This window comes from Ursus maritimus, unplaced genomic scaffold (assembly GCF_017311325.1).
Source record: "Ursus maritimus isolate PB19 unplaced genomic scaffold, ASM1731132v1 scaffold_29, whole genome shotgun sequence".
Classification (NCBI taxonomy): Eukaryota; Metazoa; Chordata; class Mammalia; order Carnivora; family Ursidae; genus Ursus; species Ursus maritimus.
The window spans coordinates 32,828,559-32,842,136 of NW_024425452.1; the positions used below are offsets into that span (position 1 = coordinate 32,828,559).

Here is a 13,578-nt window from a genome sequence, read left to right on the forward strand (position 1 = left end):
CCATTCCAGATCCCTGTTACACAAACACCATAGAGAGTTCAAACCCACTAAAAGCCTACACAGTTTTAATCCAGGGAGTCCTACAGAGATAGTTTTAGCACAGAATGGAGAAAAAAACATATCCAAAAAAGAAGGTGAGGGATGGAGCGGAGGGAGGGGAGAAGAAGAGTAGCAAAGAAAAAGATAAGAATTTTTAAGAGGACATAATGAGGTTCAAGAATAGATATTAAGAAGGAGCCATACCTACTACTCAAATTACTGAAACCAAATTTCTTTGCAACATTTTGCAACATTCTTACAGGATCATCTTCCCCATTACTTTTCCCTTTATTGGAAGATTTTGGTTTGCTTTTCTGCTTTTCATTAACTGTATGAGCTTGATTACTTCTGTAAACTTCAAATGCTGACTTCTGATTATCTTCATGGCAATTCATTTTATTTGAACGAGAATTCATAGTGCCCTGATATTCTTCTGGCTTTTTGTTTAAGTTTATTCTTGGTGTGAAGCCATGAATTAAAAAGTCACAAGTATCTGTGTATATAAATTGTAAAAGGTACTCAAACAAGTCAGGATGAACCTTCTCTACCACAAAGAGATGGCACCCTGCAGAATCTTCATCTTTCCGGTAAACATCTGTAAAGTCGAAAGAGGTCCCATCTGAAAGAAACAATTTCTGAAAAAAGTCAGAATGCGCTGCCAAAATATATTTATGTGCAGGGAAAATTCTATTGCCAACTTGAAATGTCACGTCATGTATGCTGTCCGTTTCATCTGTTTCCCTTAAGAGTTTGCCAAACTCTTCAAAAAAGGATGATGAGGATACGGATGGAATTTCATAAAGGCTAGAAATGAAACAAAAATCATTTTTACTTTCAAGAAAAAGAAGAAAAAAGCATCCCTAATCAATTCTCTTTTTAAAGTACAATTTCTTTTTTAGTTATTAAACTTGTAAGATTTTAAATCTGGCATTTCCTAAAATATAAGAATATTGTGAAGTCTTAGATACTGTATCACACTTTAAAATGTATTTATTCCTTTTTATATTTTTCTCCTGAACTAAAATGACAAGACTTAAGTTTTCCTTTGAAAGCAGTGTTTTCGATTTCTATAAGGAAACACCAGAATATAAATTCAAATGACTATTTCATAGAAATTTTTTAAATGACTATAACTAAACACAAATGATTACAAAAATAAAAACATCCAAAAAAGAATACAGTTCTCAACCTTTTGTATCCTTTCATTTTAACTGAAGAAAACCAAATATACAAAGAACTGAGCAAATACTTCAAGTCAAATTCAGAATAGGTGAGAAACTCGGAAAGTAAAGATAAAGGTAAATACACATACAGACATACAATCAGTCCATAACCCTGGTTCTTTCAGTACTGTAAGATGGTTATCACACCTTCCCAATCCACATTTCACCCTTCCAGGTAGGGGAAACAATCCTCCTGGTCTGCTCTGGATTGAGAGCTTTCCCAGGAAATGAGAGTTTTGGTGCTAAATATGGATAGACCTAGGCTAACCAGTACGGATGGTCACCCTACTTCTAGGACTTCTTTCCAGTAGAACCCTTGATATTTATCTTAACCTGTCATCTCTCTACTACTGTGACTTAGAAAAGATTTGCACTGAGATTACCTACCCTACAGATCACTCTATACTACCTCTTCTTTTGTTAATTATCATATTCAAGTGTTAGAAATTTTTGCAAACTATTTAATATTTATATTTCTCAGAATCTGAGAACCTAGAATACATCATAAAGTACTAAGATATAAAATTTGTGCATATACACATATATCTTCAATATTTTCAATAAATATCAGTTTACAAACTAAGAGAAACACTTATCACTCCCACTATAACAAATTCCACCTTTGAGTTATCCAGGTAACATGATTTTATGTCTAAAGCCTCTACAAGTCTTAGCAAAAGCATTTCAATTAAATTTGCTCTAGAAGCTACTGAAAAAAAAGAAAACCCAGGGATTATTCCTTCTAAAAATGAAATTTAATATATACAAGTGTACCTTGTTTTAGGATCTGACTGCAGGATTGCAAAGTTGCATCCACTTGGATCTGTGCTGACGCTAACAGCTCTATGGGCAAAAGTAAGTTTCTCAAGTCGAATTCTTTCATATACACTATTTATATCAGAGACACAAGACACATCTGATGAGGAATTATGAAGATTTGATAAAATCTCTGCTAAAAAGAAAAATAAACTCCCATTAATGGAGGCTTTACTGAAACTCTTAAAATGGTTTAGGAGTAAAGAAAATAGAAAAACAATTAAAAATATGGAAACATCTTTCATATATAATAAGTCCTTTTGAAGAACTATATCCTCTCTCTCAAACATAATTTGCCCCCTATGTACAGGTATTGTACAGGAAATTTTGGTTATTCAATTCTCAATTATCCATGGTTTTATCCCTTTCAACAAAAACATCTTTCACATTGCAACAAAAGTTATCTTTCTAAAAAGCAAATCTGGCTTCTAAAATTCCTCAGCTTGCATTAAAAATATGTAAAGTTAGCATTTTCATAATTTCTTTGCATGTTCACTTGTTTCCAAGTATTACAGTGATCCTCAGTCTGTCCCTAATGATACGGTAGTGAACAAGATAGGTATGTCCCTACCATCTCGGAGTACACAATCTAGCAGAGAAGACAGACATTTAAACAAATGATTATATCATTACAAGTCAGATGAAGGCTATGAAACAAGTATGAAATGTGCATGCAAAGAAATGATTCTGGCTGCAATAGGAAGAATGTTGAAAATAACTAAAAATAATGACAAAGATATCATTTAGGAAACTAATAAGAGTCCAAAAAAGAATAAATTACACTGAAGTTGTAGCAATTAAGTGGAGGAAAGTGGAAAGATTTCAGAAAGACTTGAGACAGAGTGACAAAACTTGGTGACTGATAGGAGATAGAGGTGGGGGGATGTGAGATGTCAAAGATAACCATTTACTTAGATAGAAAACATTAAAAAGCAAACGTGGGAGCATGAGATCATGAATTCAGTTTTAGACCACTAAATATGACTAAGATACAATTCCAAGACTTCCAACATTTAGAGATCAAAGCTGCATTTTGGTTACTCTCTCAAATTCACTATATTTCAGTCTTATGGGGCTTTGCTAATCTTCCCCAAACATGCAATTATTGCAATTTCTACGCTCTCAAAAAACCTAACATATGCATATTAGTATTTGTAAACTGTAAAGAGTTATATATATATATATATATATGTCTATTGTCCTTACAAACTTATCAATGTCTGAAAATAGGGGCCCATCTTACATATATGTTGTTATCAATAAAGTGTAGCCCTATATCTGACACATAGCAAATCAATTTTAAATGTTTACAGACTTGTCTAATCTATAAGAAAAAAAAGAAGTACAGCAAATCGCTACTCACTTAACTGTGGCTTTATGATTTTGAAGTATATGTTTTTAATTTTCTGAATAATTATAAATGTTCCTTATATATGTTTTAGCATACAATAACTGATTTATTCATTCAACAGATGACTTAATAAGGGACTACTATGTGTCAGGAAATATTTTGAATGCTAAGGATACAGTGAAACAGTTAAGGTCCTTGTCATCTTAAAGTCTGATAGGAGGTAAGCATTAGAAAAGTTAATCACAAAGATAAATACATAAAAACAAGTAAAAATGACTTGCATCATGAAAATGCAAAGGGAATATGAAAAGTGAAACAGGGTACTTCAATTTAGATTGAGGGAATCTGTGAAAATATCTCTGATGAAGTAGAAATAAAGCTGAGATGTGAAAAATTAGAAAAAGCCCTGGGACTACTGAACAAAATTGAAAACCTGAAGGTCAACGTGACTGGTGAGTGGTAAATGACAGGGCGTTCAGAGACAAGAGACATAGACAAGGGTCAGAGCAGGAGCTTTCAGAACAATGTTTAGGAAGTGAGAAAACCATTAAAGAGTTTTAAACACAGGAATATTAGAATCAGATCTTAAAAGATCATTCTGATAATCAGTTAAGAACAGATAAAAAGAAATAACAGTACAAATATGGAAACATTTTTTTGCAGTAGTCCGTTTGAGTATGGTTAGGGTGGGGTCAATGAACTGTGAAGAGGTAAATGAATTCTAGTTTTTCCAGAAGAAAAATCAACAGGAAATAATTATGGATGAAAGAAAAAAGTTGATAATCTAAGTTAAAAAACAATGCAAGCGGGGCGCCTGGGTGGCACAGCGGTTAAGCGTCTGCCTTCGGCTCAGGGCGTGATCCCGGCGTTCTGGGATCGAGCCCCACATCAGGCTCCTCCGCTATGAGCCTGCTTCTTCCTCTCCCACTCCCCCTGCTTGTGTTCCCTCTCTCGCTGGCTGTCTCTATCTCTGTCGAATAAATAAATAAATAAATCTTTAAAAAAAAAAAAAAAAATGCAAGCAATCCAAGAATTTATAAATTTATAATCTGGTAAAATTAAGACTGAACTATATATGAATAACTTCTATTCTCAATGATGGCATCTTAATTTAAAGCTATCCTTTATTCATCAAGTAATGAAATAAAACTTATCTCTATTCAACAACTGTTTAATATAACTACTTTTATTTTTTAAAATTCTCAATATAAAAACTTTATTCTTCCCATAATTTCCCTTTAAGCCATGAAATGTACCTTTTAACAACTTTAATTTTATATATACAAGTGGGTAAAAAAAAAAAAAAAAATATATATATATATAGTATAAGCCACTCAATTCTCAATTTAGGGAAGAAGAGAAAAAAATGGAGCTTGGAAGATGGTTCAAAAGCATCTGGGAAGTTTTTTCTTTAAACTTTACACTTCCCTGGCCCTAGAGCCAAATAGTGACCTACTGTTACTGATAGGTATGCATCATGACCTCAGGATATTGAGACAGATAAACAATGGAAAACCAGATTTAAGTGAATTGAATTCATTGTTTACCTGCACACACACAAACCAAAATCAAAAGAGGAGACTTAAGGGTAAAACCTAATAACACTTGTCAAACCTAATGATAAATACTTGTGAAATTAAAGGTCAACTGAAAGGTACTTTATGCACTATTCATATATATGAACTGACCTTTCTTTTCAGAATTCTTTTTTTTTTCTTCAAACCATTTCCCTCTAAATCCTTCTCCATCTTGTGTGACAAATAAAATGTCTTTTCTATTTAAAGCAATGTCAGAAATGAAGACCTGGCGTGGATAGGCCCATCGACACTGCTTCAGAGAACTGCTGACTGATCTCCAGCAAAATACCTAAAATAAACCCAAATTACATTGGAATATATATTCCCATACAGCATCGGAACAACCAAAAACTGAAATCAAGAGATAATATCTCTAAAACAAAAGCTTTGATTAATATGTTTCCATGTTCATTCTTTCACAGAAAAAGATTACTATAAAAATCAATTTATTTTTTAAAGAACTCTATCTTTCAGAAAAAGTACATCAAGCAAACATGAAGCATTAAAAATATTTCAAAGACACTCCTCTTAAGAAGTAATATTCAGTACTACTTGTTTTTCACATACCGATCTGCTACAATGCTAGAGAAAAAAATATAAAAGCTAAAACTTAGTTATCAGACTTGGTTGTAGTACCATCTGTTTGCAAGAATGAAAATCACCCTATTGAAAATCCAAACTTCAACTCTCAAGAAAAAAAGGAGATGTATGAGTAACCCAATTATACAACTAAAACAAAATCTTAACAGAAAAATCATAATAGAGTTCAATGGCTTCCAAAGGGTTCTGCAAACCTTAGTATTCCTGAGAAATGACTTAGAACTGCTGCTCAGGGATGGACAGAATAATGAGAGGTACGGTGTTGAGATTCCCAATCCAGCTTTATCCAGAATAGTAACTCTTGTCTGCTTCATATATTTGCATTCCAAGAAAGATTTCATTTGAAAAATTAATACTGCTGATTCTTAAAAGTTCAATTCCCCTCAAATTTAAGAAAACTAAAACACAAAATGGTATCTGCCAAGGTCACTCAGAAGTTATGTGTTAAAAAAAAAAAAAAAGACTATACTGATCGATTGCTTCAGAGATCGGTTTTCATAATAAGATTCTAATTTTCCAGAAAGTAACAATCCAGAGATATAAACTAGATCCATATTAATATAAATGAAACAACATCCTAGAGTCAAATGTTTTTTATATCCACTATTTTATGTAATCCCATGCCACTGCTTCCATTAGTACAAAATTAGAGGTCTAATTCTAATATAGTTCCCTAATTAAAATGACCGACTACAGATTTATACCTATTAAGTACCAGTAGGTGGAGCTTTACGATTAATTCTTCAATTTCCAAAATGTCAAATTTTATAGCACTTTATAAACCTCAGAAAACATTCTCATAGTTGTTTCTATTTGATAAGCAAACAGCAGAAGGCAATCTGTTTTTCCAGCTATGGGGTAAAATTCTTTGTGTTACTATGTATAATATATTTTTAATTTAACAATTTCATTAGAGAAATGTATTGATATGTTTGCATAGGGAACTAAAACTGAACTCCACTTAAATGGAAAGAGATTAGAGATTCTTCCTATAGTGATCTAGGAATGTATTATCTTTTATATATGACAGCTATAATCTCTAAAAATATACATTATGTGTACATTTGCTTAAAATTAAATCTGGGAAAAATTTTCTAATTACTTATGCATCAAATTTTTAATATCGCCTGTTTAGCTTTTAATTTTTTTAAGGAGCAGTTATATAAAATATCTGTCTATGCAATTCAATATCTTCATCAGTACTCAGTATACATACCAAATAATCCATCAAAATTCCTTACTTATTTCCATTTTAAGCACAGAAAATGAAATTTTAAACTACAGTTTAATGAAGCTGTACTGTGTAACATGAGTTAAATGTCATCAAACTTTCTTTGAAATACCAGCTCCATACTAATTAGTACTGGATGTCAAAAATAAGTAGAGAAACAAAGTCAACAGGAATCATCATTATCATAGTAATACATGTTCACATTATCAGGTCCCTCATAGCTATCAACTCAGAACAAAATTACTTTAATACACTTTGGCATAAATATACACTCACCCTTCCAGCTCCATCCATTGCAAGAATGCAAATTTTTTGACCTCCATTTTCTTTCAAATTTTCAGGATCAACCTTGTACTCCATTCGCCCCCCAGAAACAAGAACTTTTTTCAAGTTCAGTTGTCTAGGTAAAAAAGAAAATTCATTAATATGTTCTCTAAAATACACATGCCCAATTTTTTTTCCCACATGCTCAATTTTAAAGAAATGACTAATCAAACAATAATCTAGGGTGATTATTATGAAAGGTGAAGTAAGATGATTTGGCCTGTGGTAACCTTAGTTCCCTCCTTCTGTAAGTTTTCCCTATACAATCGCCATTTATTTTACAGCAAGTCCTTTCCTCCCAAATGCCTCTACCCATATGTATACACACTTTCGACACCTAAAGCCCCACTTGAGAATGCACATGTTTACTCTACTTGAAATAAGTGATGAAGACTAAAAGCTCCTAAGTGTATATTTTGCATATTAACAGACAAGAAAAACTTTAAACCTCAAAATGAAATAGAAATCCTTAATTTCAAATATGGGCAACCCTAAACTACTACAGCTATCAGGAAAATCATCAGTAATATTACTAATTTAATAACTCATCCACCAGCCATTTCATTATATCTATACATGTGATATGCCTATAACACGGTGTGAAACCTGCCTATTGCTACTCCAATCATTGTCCTCCCTTTCAGATATTTTGCCTGCATTAAAAGATTTTTAGTTTTCAAGATAACAATCTATAACAAAAAAATTTCTTATTTAAAACCTGGATATAACTTACATTTATGTAATTTAATGTTATCAGGGCAAGTTCTGTAAATGTTAATCAATAACAAAACCTAACATCCCACAAATCACCTCATGCTCAGATAAAAAGCCTAGTCTGCCAGTTCTAAGAAACACTTATGTTCACATTTTCACGTTTCTAAAACTAAAATATGACCTACACCTGAGACCCTTCCAATTGTTACGCAGAAGCTGAATTGTGACAAACTGATGGTTGACACTCTCTGCTCATTAGCTTATTTCAGCTTATTTTGTGGATGGTATCTGTTTATCAAGTACCATCTCATTTACAATAGCAAAAGCACGTTCTGTTGCACTCCAATTTCAATTTAAAACCCTGACTGCTTATTTAAAAATTAGATGACTAATCTCTAGAATTCTGGCACATTATTGCTTCCACTAACTGAGCTATACTCTTCCAGGTATTTGATTTCATCTTATTTGTTCCAAGATCTATTCCTCCACTTATATTTATTACCATAATTATAGAATGAGATACTAAATGAACTAATAAAATACTAGTCTGAAAAGAATATTTTTTTAGGAAAGTTGAATACTTTGGAATGACACAAAAATGCATAACAAAAAACTGCTGTCAAATCAGAAATGGATCAATTATATAAGATTGAAATATATGAAAAGTAAAGGACTCTTACCATATTAATTTACCTCACAATTGTTTTTAAGAGCTTGCTCCTTAAACTGTTCAAAATGAAATCACAGATGACACATTATGGGTATGGTTTATGCACAAAAGCTAGGGAACTCCAACTGGCGGACCCATCCATACTTGAACCTTAGCTCTATGAGTCCCTGCATTACCTAGCTTTTTTGATGTGCCAACCAACTGCTAATTTACTGCATAGTACCATAACTTACTTTCAGGTAACAAAAGGCTACACAAATATAAAGATAAAAAATATATCAGTTAGTTATAAACACAGGGACTGAGAATCCATGATATATAACTTTTTTCAAAATAAATAGGTGCATAACAAAAAAAGGCTACACAAGAACCAACAATGATTGTATCACAAACCCAGAATTATGATTAATCTAGTTCTATGCACCTGAAGCATAAAAAAAGAAGGAAATTTAGAGGTCACATTTAACCATATGTTAAATGTAATTCAGAAATACTGTTTTACAATTTATAGAGAACTTCTATATATGTTCCGTGGATGCATGTCAAAGACTAAACTCATCAAAGGCAAAAACTCTTGACTTTCCCTTTCAGTTTTACATTTTCTCTGTCCAGTTTTCTTCCTCTGACACTCCAGAGCATAGCATAAAGCTGATAAGAGTTTTGCTGGAACAACTGAATTATTATTAAAGTTATATTTCTTTACAAAAATACACATACCTGGAAGCCATCTTCTTGCACTGATAGTCTGCAAGTAAATAAATATCTCCCCTTGTCGTAACACAGACTGTGGCCCCATCACTTGCAGCAACCAAAGACAAAGTGATATCCTTATGATGAAGGGCAGAGACCTGACGAGGAGCGGTTACATACTTTTCTCCATTGGGATCTGGCAAATAACCTAAAAAAATTACACAAGTAAATCACAAAATATCCATTTTAAAAATTCAATTTATTTTTCAGATATTGTCACCAAAATTTCTTACCCAGTTGTCCACCATTTAGCCCCATAGTGTAAACAGCTTCTCTAGTCCACAGCACTGTATGAAACCTGCCTGCTGCTACTCCAATGACTGTCCTTCCTTTCAGATATTTTGCCTGCATCTATTCAAAAAGACAAGTAAGACAGCGGTTTATTATATTATTAAGAACTAGTACAATTTTTAAAAGACCCAGTAGACCAGAGTAGCAAATACATGCCATACTAACTACCAGTGCCTCCTTAAATTCTTTTTTTCTTTTTAAAGATTTTATTTATTTGACAGAGAGACAGCCAGCAAGAGAGGGAACACAAGCAGGGGGAGTGGGAGAGGAAGAGACAGGCTCCCAGTGGAGCAGGGAGCCCGATGCGGGGCTCAATCCCAGGACCCTGGGATCATGATCTGAGCCGAAGGCAGAGGCTTAACGACTGAGCCACCCAGGCGGCCCCCCCCTTAAGTACTAATAGCAGAATTCACTAATAGATCTTAGTACTAACACTGAGATTCCAACTCTTCTCAGAACACAAGATATTTTGATGTAGCCACTTTAGTCAGCAGTTTTAACATATAAAAAATTGGCATCGTAGAAAAACCAAATCAGCCAACCTGTCAACAAGCAATATGGAAAACAGGCATTCTCATTCTATCAGAAAATACAGTACTTTTAAATTTGACATTTTCAGGGTCTCTCAACAGTGGCACTATTGACATATTCAGCCACATGACTTCTATTGATGTAACATATCACACTGATTCTTGCACGAGTATTGGACAACCTTGCATCCCAGGAATAGCCAAAGCAATCAAAATAGAAAACAAAAACTGGAGGTATCATAATTCCAGATTTCAAGTTATATTACAAAACAGTAGTAATGAGTACAGTATGGTATTAGCACAAAAACAGACACATAGATCAATAGAATATGACAGAAAATCCAGAAATAAACCCACAATTATATCGTCAATTAATTTTCAACAAAGGAGGAATGAATGTTTACAATGGGAAAAAGTCTCTTCAACGAATGGTACTGGGAAAACTGGACAGCAACATGCAAAAGAATGAAACTGGACCACTTTCTCTCACCATATACAAAAATGAACTCAAAACAGATTAAAGACCTAAATGTGAGACCTGAAACCACAAAGATCCTTGAAGAGAACACAGGCCATAAGGTCTCTGACACTGGCCACAGCAACTTTTTTCTAGATATGTTTCCTGAGGCAAGGGAAACAAAAGCAGAAATAAACTGCTGAGACTACAACAAAGTACAAAGTTTCTACACAATGAAAGATATAATCAACAAAACTAAAAGGCAACCTACGGAATGCGAGAAGATATTTGCAAATAATATATCCAATAAAAGTGTAGTACCCAAAAATATAAAGAACTCATACAACTTAATATCCAAAAAATAAATAATCCAATTAAAAAATGGGCAGAAGACATGAACAGACATTTCTCCAAAGACGACATACAGATGGTCAACAGACACATAAAAAGATGCTCATCATCATGGAAATACAAATCAAAACTACAATAAGATACCACCTCACACCTGTCAGAATGGCTAAAATAAAAAACACAAATAACAAGTGCTGGCAAAGATGTGAAGAAAGGGGAACCCTCCTCCACTGCTGGTGGGAATGGAAACTATTGCAGCCATTGTGGAAAACAGTATGGAGGCTCCTCAAAAAATTAAAAACAGAACTACCCCATGATCTAGGAATCATACTACTAGGTATTTACCCAGAGAATATAAAAACACTAATTTAAAGGGATACATGCACCCCTGTGTTTATTGCAGCATTATTTACAATAACCAAACTATGGAAACAGCCAATGCCCATCGATAAATGAATGGATAAAGATGTGTGTGTGTGTGTGTGTGTGTGTGTGTGTACACACAATGGAATATCATTCAGCCATAAAAGAGTGAAATCTTATAATTTGCAACAACATGGATAGAGCTAGAGAGCACAATCCTGAGGGAAATAGCCAGAGAAAGACAAATACCATACGATCTCATTTATATGTGGAATTTAAGGGAAAAAAAAATGAGCTAAGGAAAAAAAGAGAGAGACAAAGACGAATCAAGAAAGAGACCCTTAACTACTGAAAACAAACTAGTGGTCACCACAGGGGAGGTAGGCTGGGGAATGAATGAATCAAGCGACAGGGATTAAAGAGTACATTTACTATATCAAAAAAAAATAAAAGAAAATGAAAAAAAAATAAAAGAAAAAATATTGGACATATTCAGGGTCTCCCAACCGTGGCACTACTGACATTTTCAGCCAGATGAATCTTTGTTGTAGGGTACTACCAAACTATAGGGTTAGCAGCATCCCTGAACTCTACCTACTGATGTCAGTAGCACCACTCCCATTCCCACCCCCAGTTGTTACAATTAAAAATGTCTCTGCACATCACCAAATGGCTCCTGGGGGTCCAAAAGTAACTGAGAATACTGAATATGTCCATATCAACCTAAAGCTCCAAGATAGCCGAAAAAAACAGGAATGAAATCTACCATTTGTAAAGAAATCTACAAAATGGTTAAATATCTTCCAGCGGAAAGGTGCCACAGATTGGAGACAGAGCCTCTAACAACTTCTCAGTAATTCCTATTGATTCATTAGTCCAGAATGGAAACTGATTCATTAGTTCAGAACGGAAAAGCATTAGATTTAAAAGCTTATTAATAAAAAATGTATCTCTAATAATAATTTTAAATTCAGAGGATTAAACCAGTAAAGAAACTTCACCTCTGAAACACAAAATTTTATGAGCTGAAAACTCATTTGTTATTGAGTGATAGTTCTATCAACATATTAATTTAGAGCACCAGTCTTAGTTCTTTGAACTAGGTCTGTGAAGTCGAGTAAAGGGTACCTTCTGGTACTGGATATGCAAATGGGAGGGGGAAATTAGAACAAAGAACAGTGGCTTTTGGACCCATGTCCCCTCACATAAACTTGCCACATGTTTTCGGTGCAGAGGCAGATTTTCCATGAGGCCAATAAGCTTAGTCTTCTGGGCAACTCACTTACATGGCCATTTTGTATTTACAAACTTCATTTTTTTCTAAAGGAGGGCCTCAAAATTATTTGTTTCAAACCCCAAAACTGTGGACGCCCCTCTGCTTGTAAATACTTAAAAAGTTGAAACTAAAGCCCTTTAGGGCCTAATTTCCCAAGTGCCTTCTCTCTTACTCCAAACAAATGCTAGTTTGTACTATGCTTAATGTCTCCTGTGAAAAATAAAGTATATACCATTAAATACAAGTAAAATAAGTTGCATATCAATACGTGTCATCTTTTTGTCCATACAGGTTTTATAGCAAATAGTCACCTTGTTTTAAAAAAGGAAGCGTACCTGTCTGGGTACATTACAACTTGCAGGTGGAGGAATAATTCCTAATTGATGAAAAATATTCAGACCAAATGTATAAACACATCCATCTTCAGTCAGTACAACAGTATGATCCTTAGCAGCTGCCACTTGGGAACAATTATGACCACTCAGTCCTTCCACAAGCCTAGGGATCTACAAAATAAAGTTAACTTTAGTATACTATATTAACCATTTATACAAAAATACAAGTAGAATCTGGTGATACTATATCCAAAATGACATGACTAATAAATGGCTGATCTATCATAGGTAACTCTACAATTTACCAAGGGATAGGTGAGTTTAACAGGATGTGGACATTGGTTTATGAGTAAAATACAAAACCCCAGTACGACATTTCAGTAAAATAATTCAATCCAACAAATGATTTTTGAGCCTTTATTATACACCAAGTGCAAATTTGGTTGGTATAAAAAAAAAAGGGAGCTCTTCAGCCGAAGTATTCACTGATGTATTGAAAAAATAAAAATACAGGAAAATACAGGTGTGAGGAGTAAATGAGTTGGTAAGTATGAAAAACAACAGTCTCTGACATTGCATAAAATGAAGATAATAATGTCTATAATCTCACAGGGTTGCTATGAGGCTTAAGTCAAGGTAATTATACTGTATGAAAAGCATCACTGACGCCTAGAACATAA

General features: G+C 33.8%; 1 protein-coding gene across 2 annotated transcripts in view; it reads right to left on the reverse strand.

The window, feature by feature from the left end:
* The window catches only part of IBTK (inhibitor of Bruton tyrosine kinase), a 93,001-nt gene that overhangs the window by 53,725 nt on the left and 25,698 nt on the right, over positions 1–13,578 (reverse strand). The window contains exons 6-12 of one of the 2 annotated variants that reach the window (XM_040643698.1): positions 12,899–13,069; positions 9,529–9,646; positions 9,263–9,443; positions 7,114–7,237; positions 5,118–5,295; positions 2,037–2,211; positions 244–843 (exon numbers count right to left, since the gene is read on the reverse strand). In XM_040643698.1, coding sequence (XP_040499632.1) covers positions 244–843; positions 2,037–2,211; positions 5,118–5,295; positions 7,114–7,237; positions 9,263–9,443; positions 9,529–9,646; positions 12,899–13,069 — 1,547 coding nt within the window. Of the gene's footprint in view, positions 1–243; positions 844–2,036; positions 2,215–5,117; positions 5,296–7,113; positions 7,238–9,262; positions 9,444–9,528; positions 9,647–12,898; positions 13,070–13,578 lie in introns of both variants that reach the window. The other variant, XM_008684873.2, reaches the window with a different exon arrangement.